The 14,377-nt window shown below is 39.2% G+C and overlaps 1 protein-coding gene across 1 annotated transcript; it reads left to right on the top strand.

The window, feature by feature from the left end:
* The first annotated feature begins 9,958 nt into the window (after window positions 1-9,958).
* LOC139453715 (variant surface antigen E-like) lies at window positions 9,959-11,390 on the top strand. The gene is made up of 2 exons (XM_071235190.1): window positions 9,959-10,061; window positions 11,035-11,390. Exons 1-2 carry the CDS (start codon window positions 9,959-9,961, stop codon window positions 11,388-11,390), a joined length of 459 nt encoding a protein of 152 aa, XP_071091291.1.
* The last annotated feature ends 2,987 nt before the right edge of the window (window positions 11,391-14,377 follow it).

Here is a 14,377-nt window from a genome sequence, read left to right as displayed (position 1 = left end):
TATCAAGTGATTACATAAGGTCAACGTGAAGCCAATGTGATATTTCCTTTAGTGCATTATTCATCCTGTACTTGTCGACTGATGTCAAACATATTTTCCATATCAAATTTAATGTTTTCATTCTACATTATACAGTTATTCAAGGGTTAGTTTCACAGTATTTTTATTTGCGAATGTTTAAGTTTGGAGTGTACTGATATGGAGTGCTGTATATATCCACGTAATGCTGGTGCCCCGACATGCACCCATCTGTATCAAAAGAGCAGAGATGCTGCCAAGGGCACACATCATTATTAGCTTAGTTACCCCGACAGATTCCCCACCACTACGCCCTGAGCGTCACCTTGGGAATCCAAAGCACAAATTGAAATTTTATCAAATTTAACATTTCTTGGCAACTTGTCTTGAGTTTATTGAGTATTAACCAGATCACAGGAGTGCCTATTTCCTGTTACAATTGTGTTTCATTTCATCACTGAATATCCTTGCTGTGTGCACCATTACAATTCAATTAAATTGTTAAAGTCATTTGGTTTCTCATTCCAGCTATCTATTAACTTGTATCTCCCATCTTGGCATTATCAGAAACTGCTTGATCTTGTGAACACCCACAGCAATGGTTGTGTGGACACTCCCAATGTTTGGTTATAAGGCACCCGTCAGTCATGACAGTGGTGTTGCAGACACCCTCATTATATGGGTCATGTTGACACCCTCAATAGAAATGTCATGTGGACATCCCTCATTACAAGGGTTGTGTGGACACCCCTCATTACAAGGGTCGTGTGGACACCCTAATTGTGAAGGTCTTGTGGACACCCTAATTGTGAAGGTCTTGTGGACACCTAAATTATGAAGGTCTTGTCCACACTCTCATTATGAGGGTCGTGTGGACACCTAAATTATGAAGGTCTTGTCCACACCCTCATTATGAGGGTTGTGTGGACACCCTCATAATGAGGGTTGTGTGGACACCCTCCTTACAAGCATGTGAACACCCTAATTATGAGGGTTGTGTGGACACCCTCATTATAAGGATTGTGTGGACACCCTCAATACAAAGGATGAGTGGACACCCCCATTAAAAGGGCCCTGTGGACACCATGAAATGCATCATTTGGACACCCCTCATTATAAGGGTCTTGCAGGTACCCACCAGTGCCACCAGATGTTGATGGTAAAGTATTATTGCAATTGTGTGAGGGTTATCTTGTCAAAATCAAACATGTCTGCCATTTTCTTAATTCCGTTTCGTCCAGGGTAGCACTGCTTATGGTCTGATATGTAGTATGACTACAGACAATTTGTGATATAAAATAAAATATGGGGAAAAAAAGAAGAGAAGATCCGAGTTAAAATACTCACTTGTTGTAAAAGGGGACTAACGGGATTGGGTGGTCAGGCTCACTGAATTGGTTGATGCATGTCATTGTATCCCAATTGCGAGGATTGATGCTGATGTCAACCACTGGATTGTCTGGTCCAGACTTTTATTTACAGACCGCCATGATATAATTGGAATATTGCTCAGTCCTGAGTCAAACAAAAAAATAATGATGAAAAGATAAAAAAGTGAATAAAATAAAATGGTAAAGTACATGCTTTATATAGGTATCAATTTTATTACTTGAAACTCTTATTGGAGGTTGTATCACTTACTAGGGATGGGGCACTAAATACAGTAATTATGGTAAGTTGGAATGTCAATTTCTTTTTCCGGGGGAAGAGTTCGTGCGTGGAGACCAACCTCCAAGTTTATTAAGTCAAGTTTTGGGGCATGGCAGGGGAACGAACTAATCTTTCTTTAACTACCTTTTGCACATGAAATTACTTTTTATTCACCAGGATAAGATATAATTGCTTAAACTTGATAAGGTTGTGTTCAGTGCTACTGAAGAAGTTAAACACTAGGTTAATCCCTGAAACACAGTTAGTAAAAGGACAACCCTAAATTGCATTTTATGTGTGTACACTTGAGCTTTCTGCAATGTCTACAAGTGATGAATAGTATTCACCAGTCCGCCATAACTGTGATCATGTGACAAGATGGTGATCATGTGACGTGGGCAGGTGTCGAATGTGACCCCACCCAATGGACCTTCTGACCTGGCCCTTTTGGAGATTTGAAAAGTCTCACTAGAGGAAAGACTTCAACTGCATCATATTTCAACCGAAGTAGGGTCGTTTAAAAATGTGGACTTCTTGTCTCATAATGTAAATCTTGAACTTAAATCGTCGACATTTTTTTGCTTGTTCACATGACATATTATGTGCAAACATGTAGCCATTAAATTCCTCAGATGTATAAACGCCTATTGTTTTTCATTTTGTTAATACAGCTCCTTTTGATAAATTGCCTTTTTGTGAAAAGTGTAAATAATTTAATCGTTTATGTTGGTTACATTTGTTACAGTTTCTATTAACTATAAGATTTAAGACTCAGACATGTGAATCGAGTACCGCTTTCTGAACATATATTTTTAATATTCTTTTTTTACAGTGTAAATGATAAGATTTCAATTTTTGCTTCTGTTCATGCAGAGTTGGTGCAGATTGGTGTGTGTAGAATTACCCAGGATAAACATTTGTATCACTCATAGAAACAGTTCAGTATTTGGTTTTCTCTGCAGAAAATGATTACTTGTTTAATCAAGTGGCCATATGTTTTAAGACTAGGCAAATTGTTATCATTGAAGGTTTAATTGGTCAAGGTATCTAAGTGCTCAATGCAATCTGAATTAAGTTATGAAATATATGAATATGAAGGTTATAGTGCTACAGAATAGAAGACAACTGTGTTGTACCTTACTGTTCAAGCAGACATTGTACAAAGGGAAAAACATAGCAAAGGAGCCAATTGCTGATAATTTTTTTTGTTCAATCTTTCATGATTTATATATTGATGATTTAGATGTGCCACCTACTTGTGCACCTTCGTTGAATGTTTTGTGTGATTGTCCTTTGTGTGTTTAAGCACAGTGTGTGTTATCAATTTATCACAGGATTCCAGGGATTTACTGTGGGCATGAGTAAATTTGTAGTGCAGAGCTGTCCCTTAGGCATGCCAGAAACCTCTGATCATGGGTTTGAATCCCGATTCACCCTGATTGTTTCTGTTTGTTGGCACTATAACCATGCTCATTGGTTCCATAGTAACGTCTTACACATGCATCGCTTAGGGCTTTCAACCAGTGAAGATCTGGGTTAGAATAGGTCTTCAGCAAGCCATGCTTGTCGTAAGAGGTGACTATGCTTATCATAAGAGGTAACTTAGGGGATAGGGGGGTCAGGCTCACTGACTTTGTTGATGCATGGCATCCTATCCCAGTTGTCTGCATTGATGCTCATGACATCAACCACTGGATTGTCTGGTCCAGACTCGATTTATTTGCAGACAGCCGCCATGCAGCTGGAATATTGCTAAGTACAACAATTACCATTCATGGAATTTGTGGATAAGTTTTAATAAGACCTATTATTAGTTTTGATAAGACCTTTTATGAACCGCAAATAATCAGAGAGTGTTTTTTTAAAAGTTTTATTATATGTATATATTACTGAATGACCAGTTTTTACAAGAGTATTTGAGATGATCTTTCTGCTTTGAATGCTGTTTAACTTACATGTATACAAACTTAAATGTAATTCTACATTCTTGAAAATCTTTGAACAACAGAATTCCAACTACCTTCTTTTGTTTGTGTTAAGATGTAGAAATTGATCACATTAACTCATCGTTACGCTGTTATGATCCTCACCCAGTGAGGCATCAAATGAGTGGCCTTAAAGGGTGTGAAAACAATTACGAAACATCCATACATAAATAGGAACCTCAAGTCACTATACATTACACTTATTTACTATTCCTGTTCCATTAGCCAACAATTATAAATCAATTATTTTTGTTCTGTTTTTTCTTACATAACAAAGAGACAAGATTTATTTGAGTCATAAAAACGTTTTCCAAAGTGCAATTTTTTTTAAGAGAAGGGTTTGACATTTGTGCAGTGTTGCTCCTGGAATCACTCAAAATATGTTACCCCCTCTCGAGCACCCCACTAAAGATCGCTGCCTTTTGTGCAGGTAATGTTTATGAGTAGTGCATGTAGACATGTGTGCGTCCTTTCTTTATGGACAAGATAGTTCCAAGAATTCTAATGTTTCCATTTGCTAGTCCCTCGATGGGCAGATGAGTCTGAATGTTTATTGCTCGACTTGTTTTCGAACGTTAACCCTGTACCTGTCTGTACACCTGGAGCAATAAAACAGTGACGTTTTCACCTTAACGAGCCACTTGTCGTTGTCTACAGACTCCGCATACTCCCAGGTCATATCTTGCCAACAGCTTCAACTTCAGGGGTAACACATGTATCTTGTGTTGAAATAAGCACTGAACTTTGACCACAAAGTCATACACTGTCTTTTTTAAATCTGTTTCTTCGCATGCTAATCATTTGCTGATGATGTTGAGACTTGCATATAGGTCTTAAGAAATATAAACTGTTGTGGCTCCAATTTCTGTTTTTCAAAATAAGTTATGTGTTTATGTGTGATTAAGAATGTTCATTAAAAACTAGAAAATATAATAATAATAATAATAATGTCATATTTATACATTGTTCATTAATTCTTCATTTTATGATTGTGGGAAATGTATATAATTGAATGGGAGAGTTAATATAGTCATCAAATGATATGGTGAATTTCTCAGCTGGACTGCCGCTATTTGATAGAGTATTTGAAGAATCGACAACTTTAACCGTACGCTGGACTATCGCCTGATAGGGTCATTCATGGTGTATTAACTCCACCTAAGTATGTAAATATCAATACCTAAATGTCTGTGACTTCATAGCCAGATTGGCACACACGACTTACTCCACTGTTATTTCTACTTTATCACAGTTCTTACGATTGTGTCTATTTGTACCAGTTACGGTGTGAAATCATGTGGTGGAGTTAATAAGTTCAGACTCATTATTCAAGTATGTAAAATCTTTATTCTGTGCTGAGAGATTACCTTGTGACAACTTACCACACTATGGGACGGCCATTTTAGGGTCTTGACGGAGAACTTCAAAGCCAAAATAGTCCTGATCAGAGATGTGGAGGGGGACCTTTTGTTACGTTGGGTCTTATCCGATAAGCCCAGTTTTAACAGAAGGTCCTTATGGATCATTACTCCACAAGTCCCAAACCTTAAAAGAGCCCTTCACTGTCATTATCCATTTAAATTCTTTTGTGAGTGATAAATGTAGCATTTGGAGATTCGAAAACTAACTTTTTGCTGGTTGTAGCGAGTTTTTGGATGACAATGACCTCTTGGGTTGACTGAATCATGCAGAAGGAGACTGACAGCTGCCTTGTCTATCCTCTGGGGGCTTTGCCCATCAGTTGTAACAGTTACAGAAAGTGCCAGCTGTTGGCAGTCGTTATGGAAAGAAACAACATCGACCATTGGGACTTCTATAAACAAGACTAGACTTGCACAAGTCTCCAAGGCAATAATTGTTAGTTTAAATCATAAGTTCTAGATTATGTAAATAATATGAACAAGTTGTCGCTATAAGAGACGAGTCCTTAGACTGTACACATATCTAGACTTGCGTAGGATAGAATTACTGCACATCCATGGATTTTTCTTTCAGTACAGCCTTGGAGCAAGGCTGATGCAAGACACACTATTTAAGAATAGATTTCCATATTTTTTGTGCTTATAACTATTAAACTGATGACCACACCGTGTAAATCTCTATAGTTGTCCGCTCATAAGTGCAGTTGTAGTTATTCATTTGGTTTATGGAAGCTTAAATGAACACAAAAATAATTGTTAGGTTAGCTATTCAAATGGCTTGCAATTTATTTATTCGGCTGTATTCTACTTATTATCTATTTTTAATGTTTCTAAGCCATTTTGCAGGAAAATGTGACATGATTGAACATGTTAGAGCTTAGAGGCCAGATCATCTTCTTGTTTTACTCATTATTTAACCAGTTGCAAGATGAACACTTTGAATCCAGGGTGTATATGTATTTATAATATATTTTTGGTGCGTGCATGCATGCGTGTGTGGGGGCGCTCGCAGAGGAGTTCAGACCCCAGACCTACACTGCCCCTTTGAAAATCAAATAAACCCCAGGCAGAGATTGTCCCCATCCAAAATGCTGAGTTTCTTTTTCTTTTCTTTTTTTCTTTTTGTTTGTGTTATTTAATTCCTGCATCCGCCTGGTTTGGTCAATGATTGCAACCTGGACATGCACCAAGGCCCTCAAGACATGTTCAATAATAGAACAGTACATTATATTTCAGTTGTTTGTTGTTGTAAAACATCTATTTAACTTGTATCAGTTTTTGATGAAATTATCAAATATACCCCTATCTGCTCACTTGATACAAATATTTCTTGGAAGCTTTACAAATATACCAGTTGCAAAATTATGGAATAGGAAATACAAGATACGGCATAACTGCATAATTCCATTATCAGAATTCCACAGTTATGACACTATAAGTTTTACGATGATACTGAAATAGGAGCTTCGCTGTAGATGCCGAGGTCGCAGTCTGGTTTAACACTAGCCTATCTATCTCTTCTCACTTTGTCTATCACAGTTTTAATTGATTTGTTCATCATTATCTTCTTGAGGAATTTATTTCATCCAAAGATTTTATCTTCCATGCATTCCTGGTGAGATGATTTGCACCTATATGTTGAAATAAATTCAGATAAATTGTGTTTCTATAGTGATCGTGAGGTGGGATAAGTGTGCTTTATGGCAAGATTTTGCATGGGTAATGATTCATGCAGAAAGGGAAATAGATAGACGCTAATGTTGATTGTGAGATAGTAAGCTCTTACTGAGGTCCAAACTTCACCTGTCTTCAGTGGTGCTGGATAAGTAGATGCCTCGAGATTTAACTGGGAAAAATAATTTAAAAGGATTACAAGTTAATTTACAGTCTGAAAACCTTTCTGTGTAAAATTCAGCAATTCTGACACCTAGTGATCACTGATGAACTTAGGACCTCAGAAAGATGGTATCGGGAACATTTCAGCACATAAATATTACCTGATAAACAGCTTTCTGGCCTTGTTGAGAAGTATGTAAGTTGAGTGGCCTTACAAAGCAATGTTGGCACAGTTGTATTCAGGTGAAGACAGTTGCAGATAGGTGCAAGTGGTTGTACAGGCCACTGGTCTGTTTGTTCGAGACTGTTGAAAATCTACAGGAACCCGTTGTTTTTCCCCCCGGACATGATAGATTAACTGTTATCATTTGAAAACGTGTTCATTAACTTCTTTTGTGTTGTAAATCGGTACTTTTTTCTCTATGAAAGGAGGAGCTGAACAATTTTTGAAAATCTACAGGAACCAGTTGTTTTTCCTCCGGAATCTTGACATGACAGATTAACTAGTCATTTGAAAATGTGTTCATTAACTTCTTTTGTGTTGTTTACTTTTTTTTATCTATGAAAAGAGGAGCTGAACAATTTTTGTACTCAAAACAAAATAATTTTAGAATATCCAGCATGATCCTTTTTCTTTCACTCAGCAAATAATTATTTCATTTGATCACTTAAAAGATACACATTTTGACATTTTAAAAATATTTTTACTGTGTTTCTGTATGTATGTAAACTTAGTGATTTAAGAAAGAAGTCCTAATTGTTGAAAGTTCAGTTTATAAGTGGTTTGAAGGGAAGTGGTTTGAGGTAGATTAACATCTAGTCTCTGAAATGAACATATCTTACAGAAAGAAAAAAACAGTTGTTAAATTATCTTAATAAAAATATAATAAAAAGGAGCCAAAAGACTACATTTTCAGATACTGCAGTAATCTAGACTTGCCAAACATTATAGACTTGCATGGGCTGTATTGGACATTGGTTTGGGGTACAACTCGGGTAAATTTGACTTCTTCATGCATGTTAAGTTAGGAGTCACCGAGTCGTCCCTTGGAGCAACTGAGTTCCTTGACAAGCAGAGCTGGAGGTTCATATGGTCCCCTCATGCCCTGTGCCTGCAGGGGGTCGGGCCTGGCATTCGGGGTGGGGGATTCTGTTTCATGGTTAATCGACTGAGCCACATCAAACAGGGGATGAGACTGACTGATACTACTGACAACAATGTGACATGACATGTCTGATATCCCAATGATATCATTGCACCCTCCGCATGGCAACCTCATGATGCTCTGAAAGAAAAAATGCAGATAGCTGTACAAAACTGTTCCTTTGTCTGCATAAGGAAAAGTCTAGGTATTACATGGCTTGTGATTTAATTACTTCAAAGGGGTACTTGTGTGTGATTTGCCGGACATTTGTAACTTGAGAGATTTCTCCCCTAGATTGATAGAGATAGTGTGCAGTTTGCCATGTGGGGCCTAATTGAGAGCCCCCCTGATACTGTTTATCGGCAACATCAGAAGTCACTGTCACCGAACATGCTCCTCGTTTGATCTGGCATTCTTCTAGTGATGTCCATGATACCCAAAGAAATGAACAGCAGATTGTCAGGATTTGGCGGACAGTTTCAATGGCGAAACAATTTTTTTGTTAAACTGTTGCTCTTGCTCACTCAAGCTTTGTTAACCGGTAGATTTGTCTTAGAATTAGATCTTACCCTTTTACCCGGTTCTTCATGTTAAGAATGACTTGTATTCCTAGACTAATCCTCTGTCGGGGTGGTCAGGAACATGTGAGTATGTGAAGCTTCTAAGTTGAAAAGCAAAAAGTGTACTCAAGTATGTATATACTGTAATCCAATAAGCACCCTTGGCACCAAAGTACCAGGACTTAATTTGTGTTGAGGGGGTGGGGTGGGGGGTGGTGGGGACATGCAAACTCTTCCTTTGATCAATTAATTAAGGAAATAATTATTTTTCAGAGGTGGGGTTCACAACCTATGGCAACAAGAAATGTTTCCAGTATTTTCGGGAACAAGTTCCTTTCTTAAAAACTGTCAGTGCCCTAAATATTAAATGGTCAAGGCAAAGAGGGGACTTATGTGGATCTCTTACAGTCTTGTTTGGCTTGGACATTTTACTTCTTAAATCCATGTTTGTTATAGGGAGCTTTTTTAAGGTGATTCTGACATACACATACCAGATTCAGTATGTACTAACCTTTTGATAGGGATTGGAGGTATCCAGGGCCTACTTGCACAAAGCGATCTTAGCGCTAAGATGATCGTAACTCCCATACTTTAACATAGGCTTACAATAGTCATAGCGCTAAGATCGCTTTGTGCAAGTGGGCCCAGGTGGGGCCTTGGGTCTGACTGATTGCTCCAATATGTTTTACAAGTAGTATTCACATATACAATGGAACTAAAGCATGAGCAACTTTATTTCAAGCTGATTTAACATAGATACACAGTTCAATAATGTAATTGTTATGTCTCAATATGAAATGCAGTATCCCAGTTAAATGTTTAGTTACTGGTATATATTAAGGTATTCTGTTATATGAATTGTCAAATCAACATCTTAAAAGTAGGAACAAGTTGAATATTAGTTTAAAAATAAATTAAATACTAGTTTAGATTACATTGTTTTGAATGATTGACCAGAAAAATACTTTATAAAAAGTGAATGTAAATACATGTATACATAAAGTAGAATATCCTACATGACTGCCCTTATAGCTCAATGATACTATACATATATTTTGACAACATTGCCTGACAAAAAGTTATATATTAAAATAACAGATATAAGCTCTTAGATTATCACAGGGGAGTTAAGAACTGAACTCAGTGTCTATCAATCTCTGTAGGTAGAGTAAGTCATCATTGTAATCCTTCCAGGGGGAAATAACTTGTGTGTGTGGCACAGTTGACAGTCATTAAGAGACAATTGAAGGGATTAATCCCGAAGACTTCAGCTCAGCAGGAGTGAGGACCTGTGCTATTTTCATTCATTGTCTCCCGATTGGCTGGCAAGATTGGTTTCCCTCATGGTGCAGATCAAGGGTCGTGGAGGCCATGTCAGGAAGATCAGTCTCCTGGTGGAGACCATTCAAGAATATTCCATTCCCTTTGCTCATTTGGCCTGGTGGGGTAACATAGATGAAATTTAATCTTCATGTTTTGCTGTCCTGTTCTTTCATGTGCTATGAGTAAGAGGTGCACTGCTTGTTGGCTGTACACTGATTTATATAATGTTGAGACCCGTGAAGATCCGGGGTAGAATAGTTCTTCAGCAGCCCATGCTTGCTGTACAAGGTCACAATGCTTGTCGTAAGAGGCGACTAACGGGATCGGGTGGTCAGGCTTGCTGACTTGGTTGATACATGTCATTGTATCCCAATTGCATGGATCGATGCTTATTGATGTTAATCACTGGATTGTCTGGTCCAGACTCAATTATTTACAGACTGCAGTCATATATCTGGAAAATTGCTGAGTGCGGCGTTAAAAAACAAACAAACAAACATAATATTGAAACAATACCAAATGGTAGGAAACTCTGAGAATGAACTGAACTTTTAGCCCTTTAGGGAACTGATCCGGGAATTCCTTGATCCGGGAAGAGGTGACTGATAAGACCGGGTGCTCAGGCTCACTGACTTTGTTGACTGCATTGTCTGGTCCAGACTCAAGTATTTAAAGTCCTCCCCATCATGTATTGAAATATTGCTGATTGAGGTGTTTAACAACAAACAAACAAACAAATTGTTCACTAATAGCATTTCATCAGGTACCATTAATTGTGCATGTTTCAGCATTTTGTAGCTATTTTTGGCCCCAAAATTCAAGAAACATTGCAACAATTTTCAGTTATTAACAAGTTATCTGTGATTAACATAAAAAATACAAATAACAAAAGTCCACCGTCTCATCCATGTCTGTTTGGTTCTTAATGCTAAAATGGATAGAATTAACATTAAATCGGTACCAGAAATGAGAGGGCCACTGTAACTTGATAATGCCCTCATATTGCTTGACAACAGGCCATTATCACATCGTCTGTTTTATCACATCGTCTGTTTTATCACATCGTCTGGGTCAGTGACATTTGTGTTGATTGCAGGAAATGTTTCAAATCCAGCCCTCACACCCAACCCTCCCTCCCCAACCCCAAGCCCTCACGCCCAGCCCTCACACCCAACCCTCACGCCCAGCCCTCACATCCACCCCTCACATCCACCCCTCACACCCAGCCCTCACGCCCAGCCCTCACGCCAAGCCCTCACGTTCACACCCACCCCTCACACCCACCCCTCACACCCAGCCCTCACATCCAGCCCTCACACCCACCCCTCACGCACAGCCCTCACACACAGCCCTCACGCCCATCCCTCATGCCCACCCCTCACGCCCACCCCTCATGCCCACCCCTCATGCCCACCCCTCATGCCCAGCCCTCATCCTCATCCCTTACCTTAACCCCCCACCCCCACACCCACACCCCCAGCCCTTGCTTACATCTAGCCCTCACCACCTCAGAAGTTTACAAAATTCTCTTAGCTGTGTTATGTCAAATGTATCCAAGTAATTTAATGCAGATAACTTAATTTGGTTGATCATGAAAATAATCATTCACTGTCTATGTCCAGTGAATTGTCAATTCCAATGAGTTATGATTTCTTTTTCTCAGTGACGTCAGATTATTGAGTTTTAAAGGAACAGATAAATTTAATTTATTACTGTGAATTCAACATGTCTGATTGAATCCGATTGGGATGAATGAATTTGTGTGATTGGATTCAAATGCTAAATGTAATTTCTTGTGTGAAATTAAGACTTAAGTTCGATGTCCTTGATATTTAATCCCTGATATTTGATCCCTGAGTCATCCATTGTAGAAATAAAATTGTCTTTAACCTATTTTAGTTAAAGCTTCTTAAATTTATTCACTGATGACTTAATTAAAAGTATTTACCAGTTGTGGGAAGGGTGACATACTCACCAAGTAGTGGGGAGAGGAGGGCGACATATTCATCAAGTAGGGGGAAGGGGAGGGCGACACACTCACCCAGTAGTGGGGAGGGTGACAAACTCACCAAGTAGGGGGGAGGGTGACAAACTCACCAAGTAGGGGGGAGGGTGACATTCTCACCAAGTAGTGGGGAGGATGACATACTCACCAAGTAGGGGGGAGGGGAGGGGGACATGCTCATCAAGTAGGGGGGAGGGGAGGGCGACGTACTCATCAAGTAGGGGGAAGGGGAGGGTGACGTTCCCACCAAGTAGAGGGGAGGGTGACATACTCACCAAGTAGGGGGGAGTGGTGACATACCCACCAAGTAAGGGGGGGGGGGGTGGGGGAGAGACATTGTAACAATGATTTCCTACTTTGAAGTTCTCTGGTTTTGCTGATGAACATTGCTACAATCTTATTTTGTCGGTATTTGCTGGCTCTCGGTCAATTACATTTCCCCACTCATACTCCGTTATGCAAAGAAAAATAGTTCTTTGAATATATGCAACATTACCTGAAAATATGTAAACATCAACATAAATTTTTCTACTTATCCTGCGTTATTCCGTATTGCATTTACTGCTGTCTTTTGACAGAGAGACGAACTGTGTGAGATCCAGCTGCTGAAGAAAGTTGTCCCAACCAGTACAGGAAGCAGCGCCCTCTCACAGTCGGCATGTGACCCGGAAGTCATGACGTCACATCAAAACACTGCTTTAATCATAACATCTGAAACTTCCTGGGGAGGCAGCGTAGCGAAGGAAGGGCACTTAGACTTTGTAATGCAGGGTATAAGTATACAAATGTAAAACATATTTAGATTTTACTCAATTTTTTAACTTATCCTGCATTACTCTCCGTATTGCATCTTTATCAGACGGCATGCCCGGTGGGCATACCTTCAGATGTGATCCATAATAAACCTCGTCAAGGTCCGATGAATCCGCACCGCATACAAGTGATGACTGAAACATCTACGACCATTCCTGTCTTCAGGAAACAAGAGTCGATGCAAAAAGGAAACACCTGAATAGGTAACCGAAATAGAATGAGGCAGGTAGCCGAAAACTAGAACTTACCTAAGAACGAAAGCGAAAGGCAGTAGAGCTCTCTAATCTGAGGTGATAAACACCAGAGAGTTTGACGGGCCACGCTCGGGGTATCGAAGAATCAGCTGCGTCAACGGCAATATCTACAACCATTTCCAAGTTCAAATCAATGAAATATGTCATCAGAAACCAACAGTGTATTGATATTCTGCATCTAGCCATCAAACTCTTGGCAGCCATCTTGGAATTTTGGGCCACCAGGGGGCTCTGGTGACGGAGTTTCTATCTGAAAATGTTAACTATACTTCAGTGAGATAGTGTGCAAAGTTTTATGCATATAAGTCCTAGATCACTGTTTTTGAGTTAAAAGATTCAACAGTGAACACACATTAAGGAAATCTGGAGGCCATCTTGAAATTGGTGGCCATCTTGAAGTTTTGCAGATTTGTCAATGGTCGAAAACGTTCAGTTGTTGTGAATATCTTTTTAGAAACATGATATGTCTATTTAACAACACAACACATGCTTTTTTCATCAAAACATTGAACCTCATCTGAAATATGGAAGATCAATTGATAATTGGTGGCTATATTGGATTATGCAAATAGACATATTTCCCAAACTAGGATTGCTTGGGACTTTTAGTATGTTGTTTTCGGGACCTTGTAGAAATGCATTGTGGTAAAATAAATTCTGTTGCAATTTGTTCCAAGTGGAGTGAAAAAATGGCCTAGATTGCCTGGACTAAGGTGCATTTCAAGTCGAACGGGAGCATGAGGATGAAAGTTTATGGAAGAGTTATGGAAAACACCCCGAGGCATGAACCCTCCCATGGCACTAGCAAATTGGGAATATGACTGATTTGTGAAGGTGTTGTTTGTGTTTGGATAATTGCAAACCAATTCAGACGATGTGGAATGGACTAGTGGGGACTGAATCCAGTGCTCTGAAACTTGTTGTTTTTCTTGTCCGTTGAGATGTGTATGACCTGATGCTAGTTTGATTTCTGTGCCCCATCCTTCAAGTGCCGCCACTTCTCTGCCTAGAAGATCGGCCAACTCAGAAACCAGAATAGTAATCCAGTCTACGGAGATTTTCTCATCTCCGATGACCAATCGGTGAAACAGGGAGGCAGGTTTGTTTTTTAAGAATATAAGTTTCTTTCCTTATCTTTTTATGTCATATTTGTTTTAGAGCTAGTAGGTTAAGTTTATTTGGCTTACCATGGAACATTTTCTGAGCTATTTTAGTGGTTTTTTTCGATACAATGGTGAATCGGGTTTTAGTTTGGGATTGATCAGGAGTAGTCACTTTGATCTGTGTAGGTGGCCACATCTGAGCAGGGTACAACATAGGGCTTTCAACATTGTTGTCATTCGCAATTGACTTCGCACGTGCAAGAT

Source organism: Haliotis cracherodii, unplaced genomic scaffold (genome assembly GCF_022045235.1).
Source record: "Haliotis cracherodii isolate W230 unplaced genomic scaffold, xgHalCrac1.p SCAF_10, whole genome shotgun sequence".
Classification (NCBI taxonomy): domain Eukaryota; kingdom Metazoa; phylum Mollusca; class Gastropoda; order Lepetellida; family Haliotidae; genus Haliotis; species Haliotis cracherodii.
The sequence above is the reverse complement of the archived record's forward strand: the minus strand, read 5'-3'. Positions and strand labels throughout refer to the sequence as shown.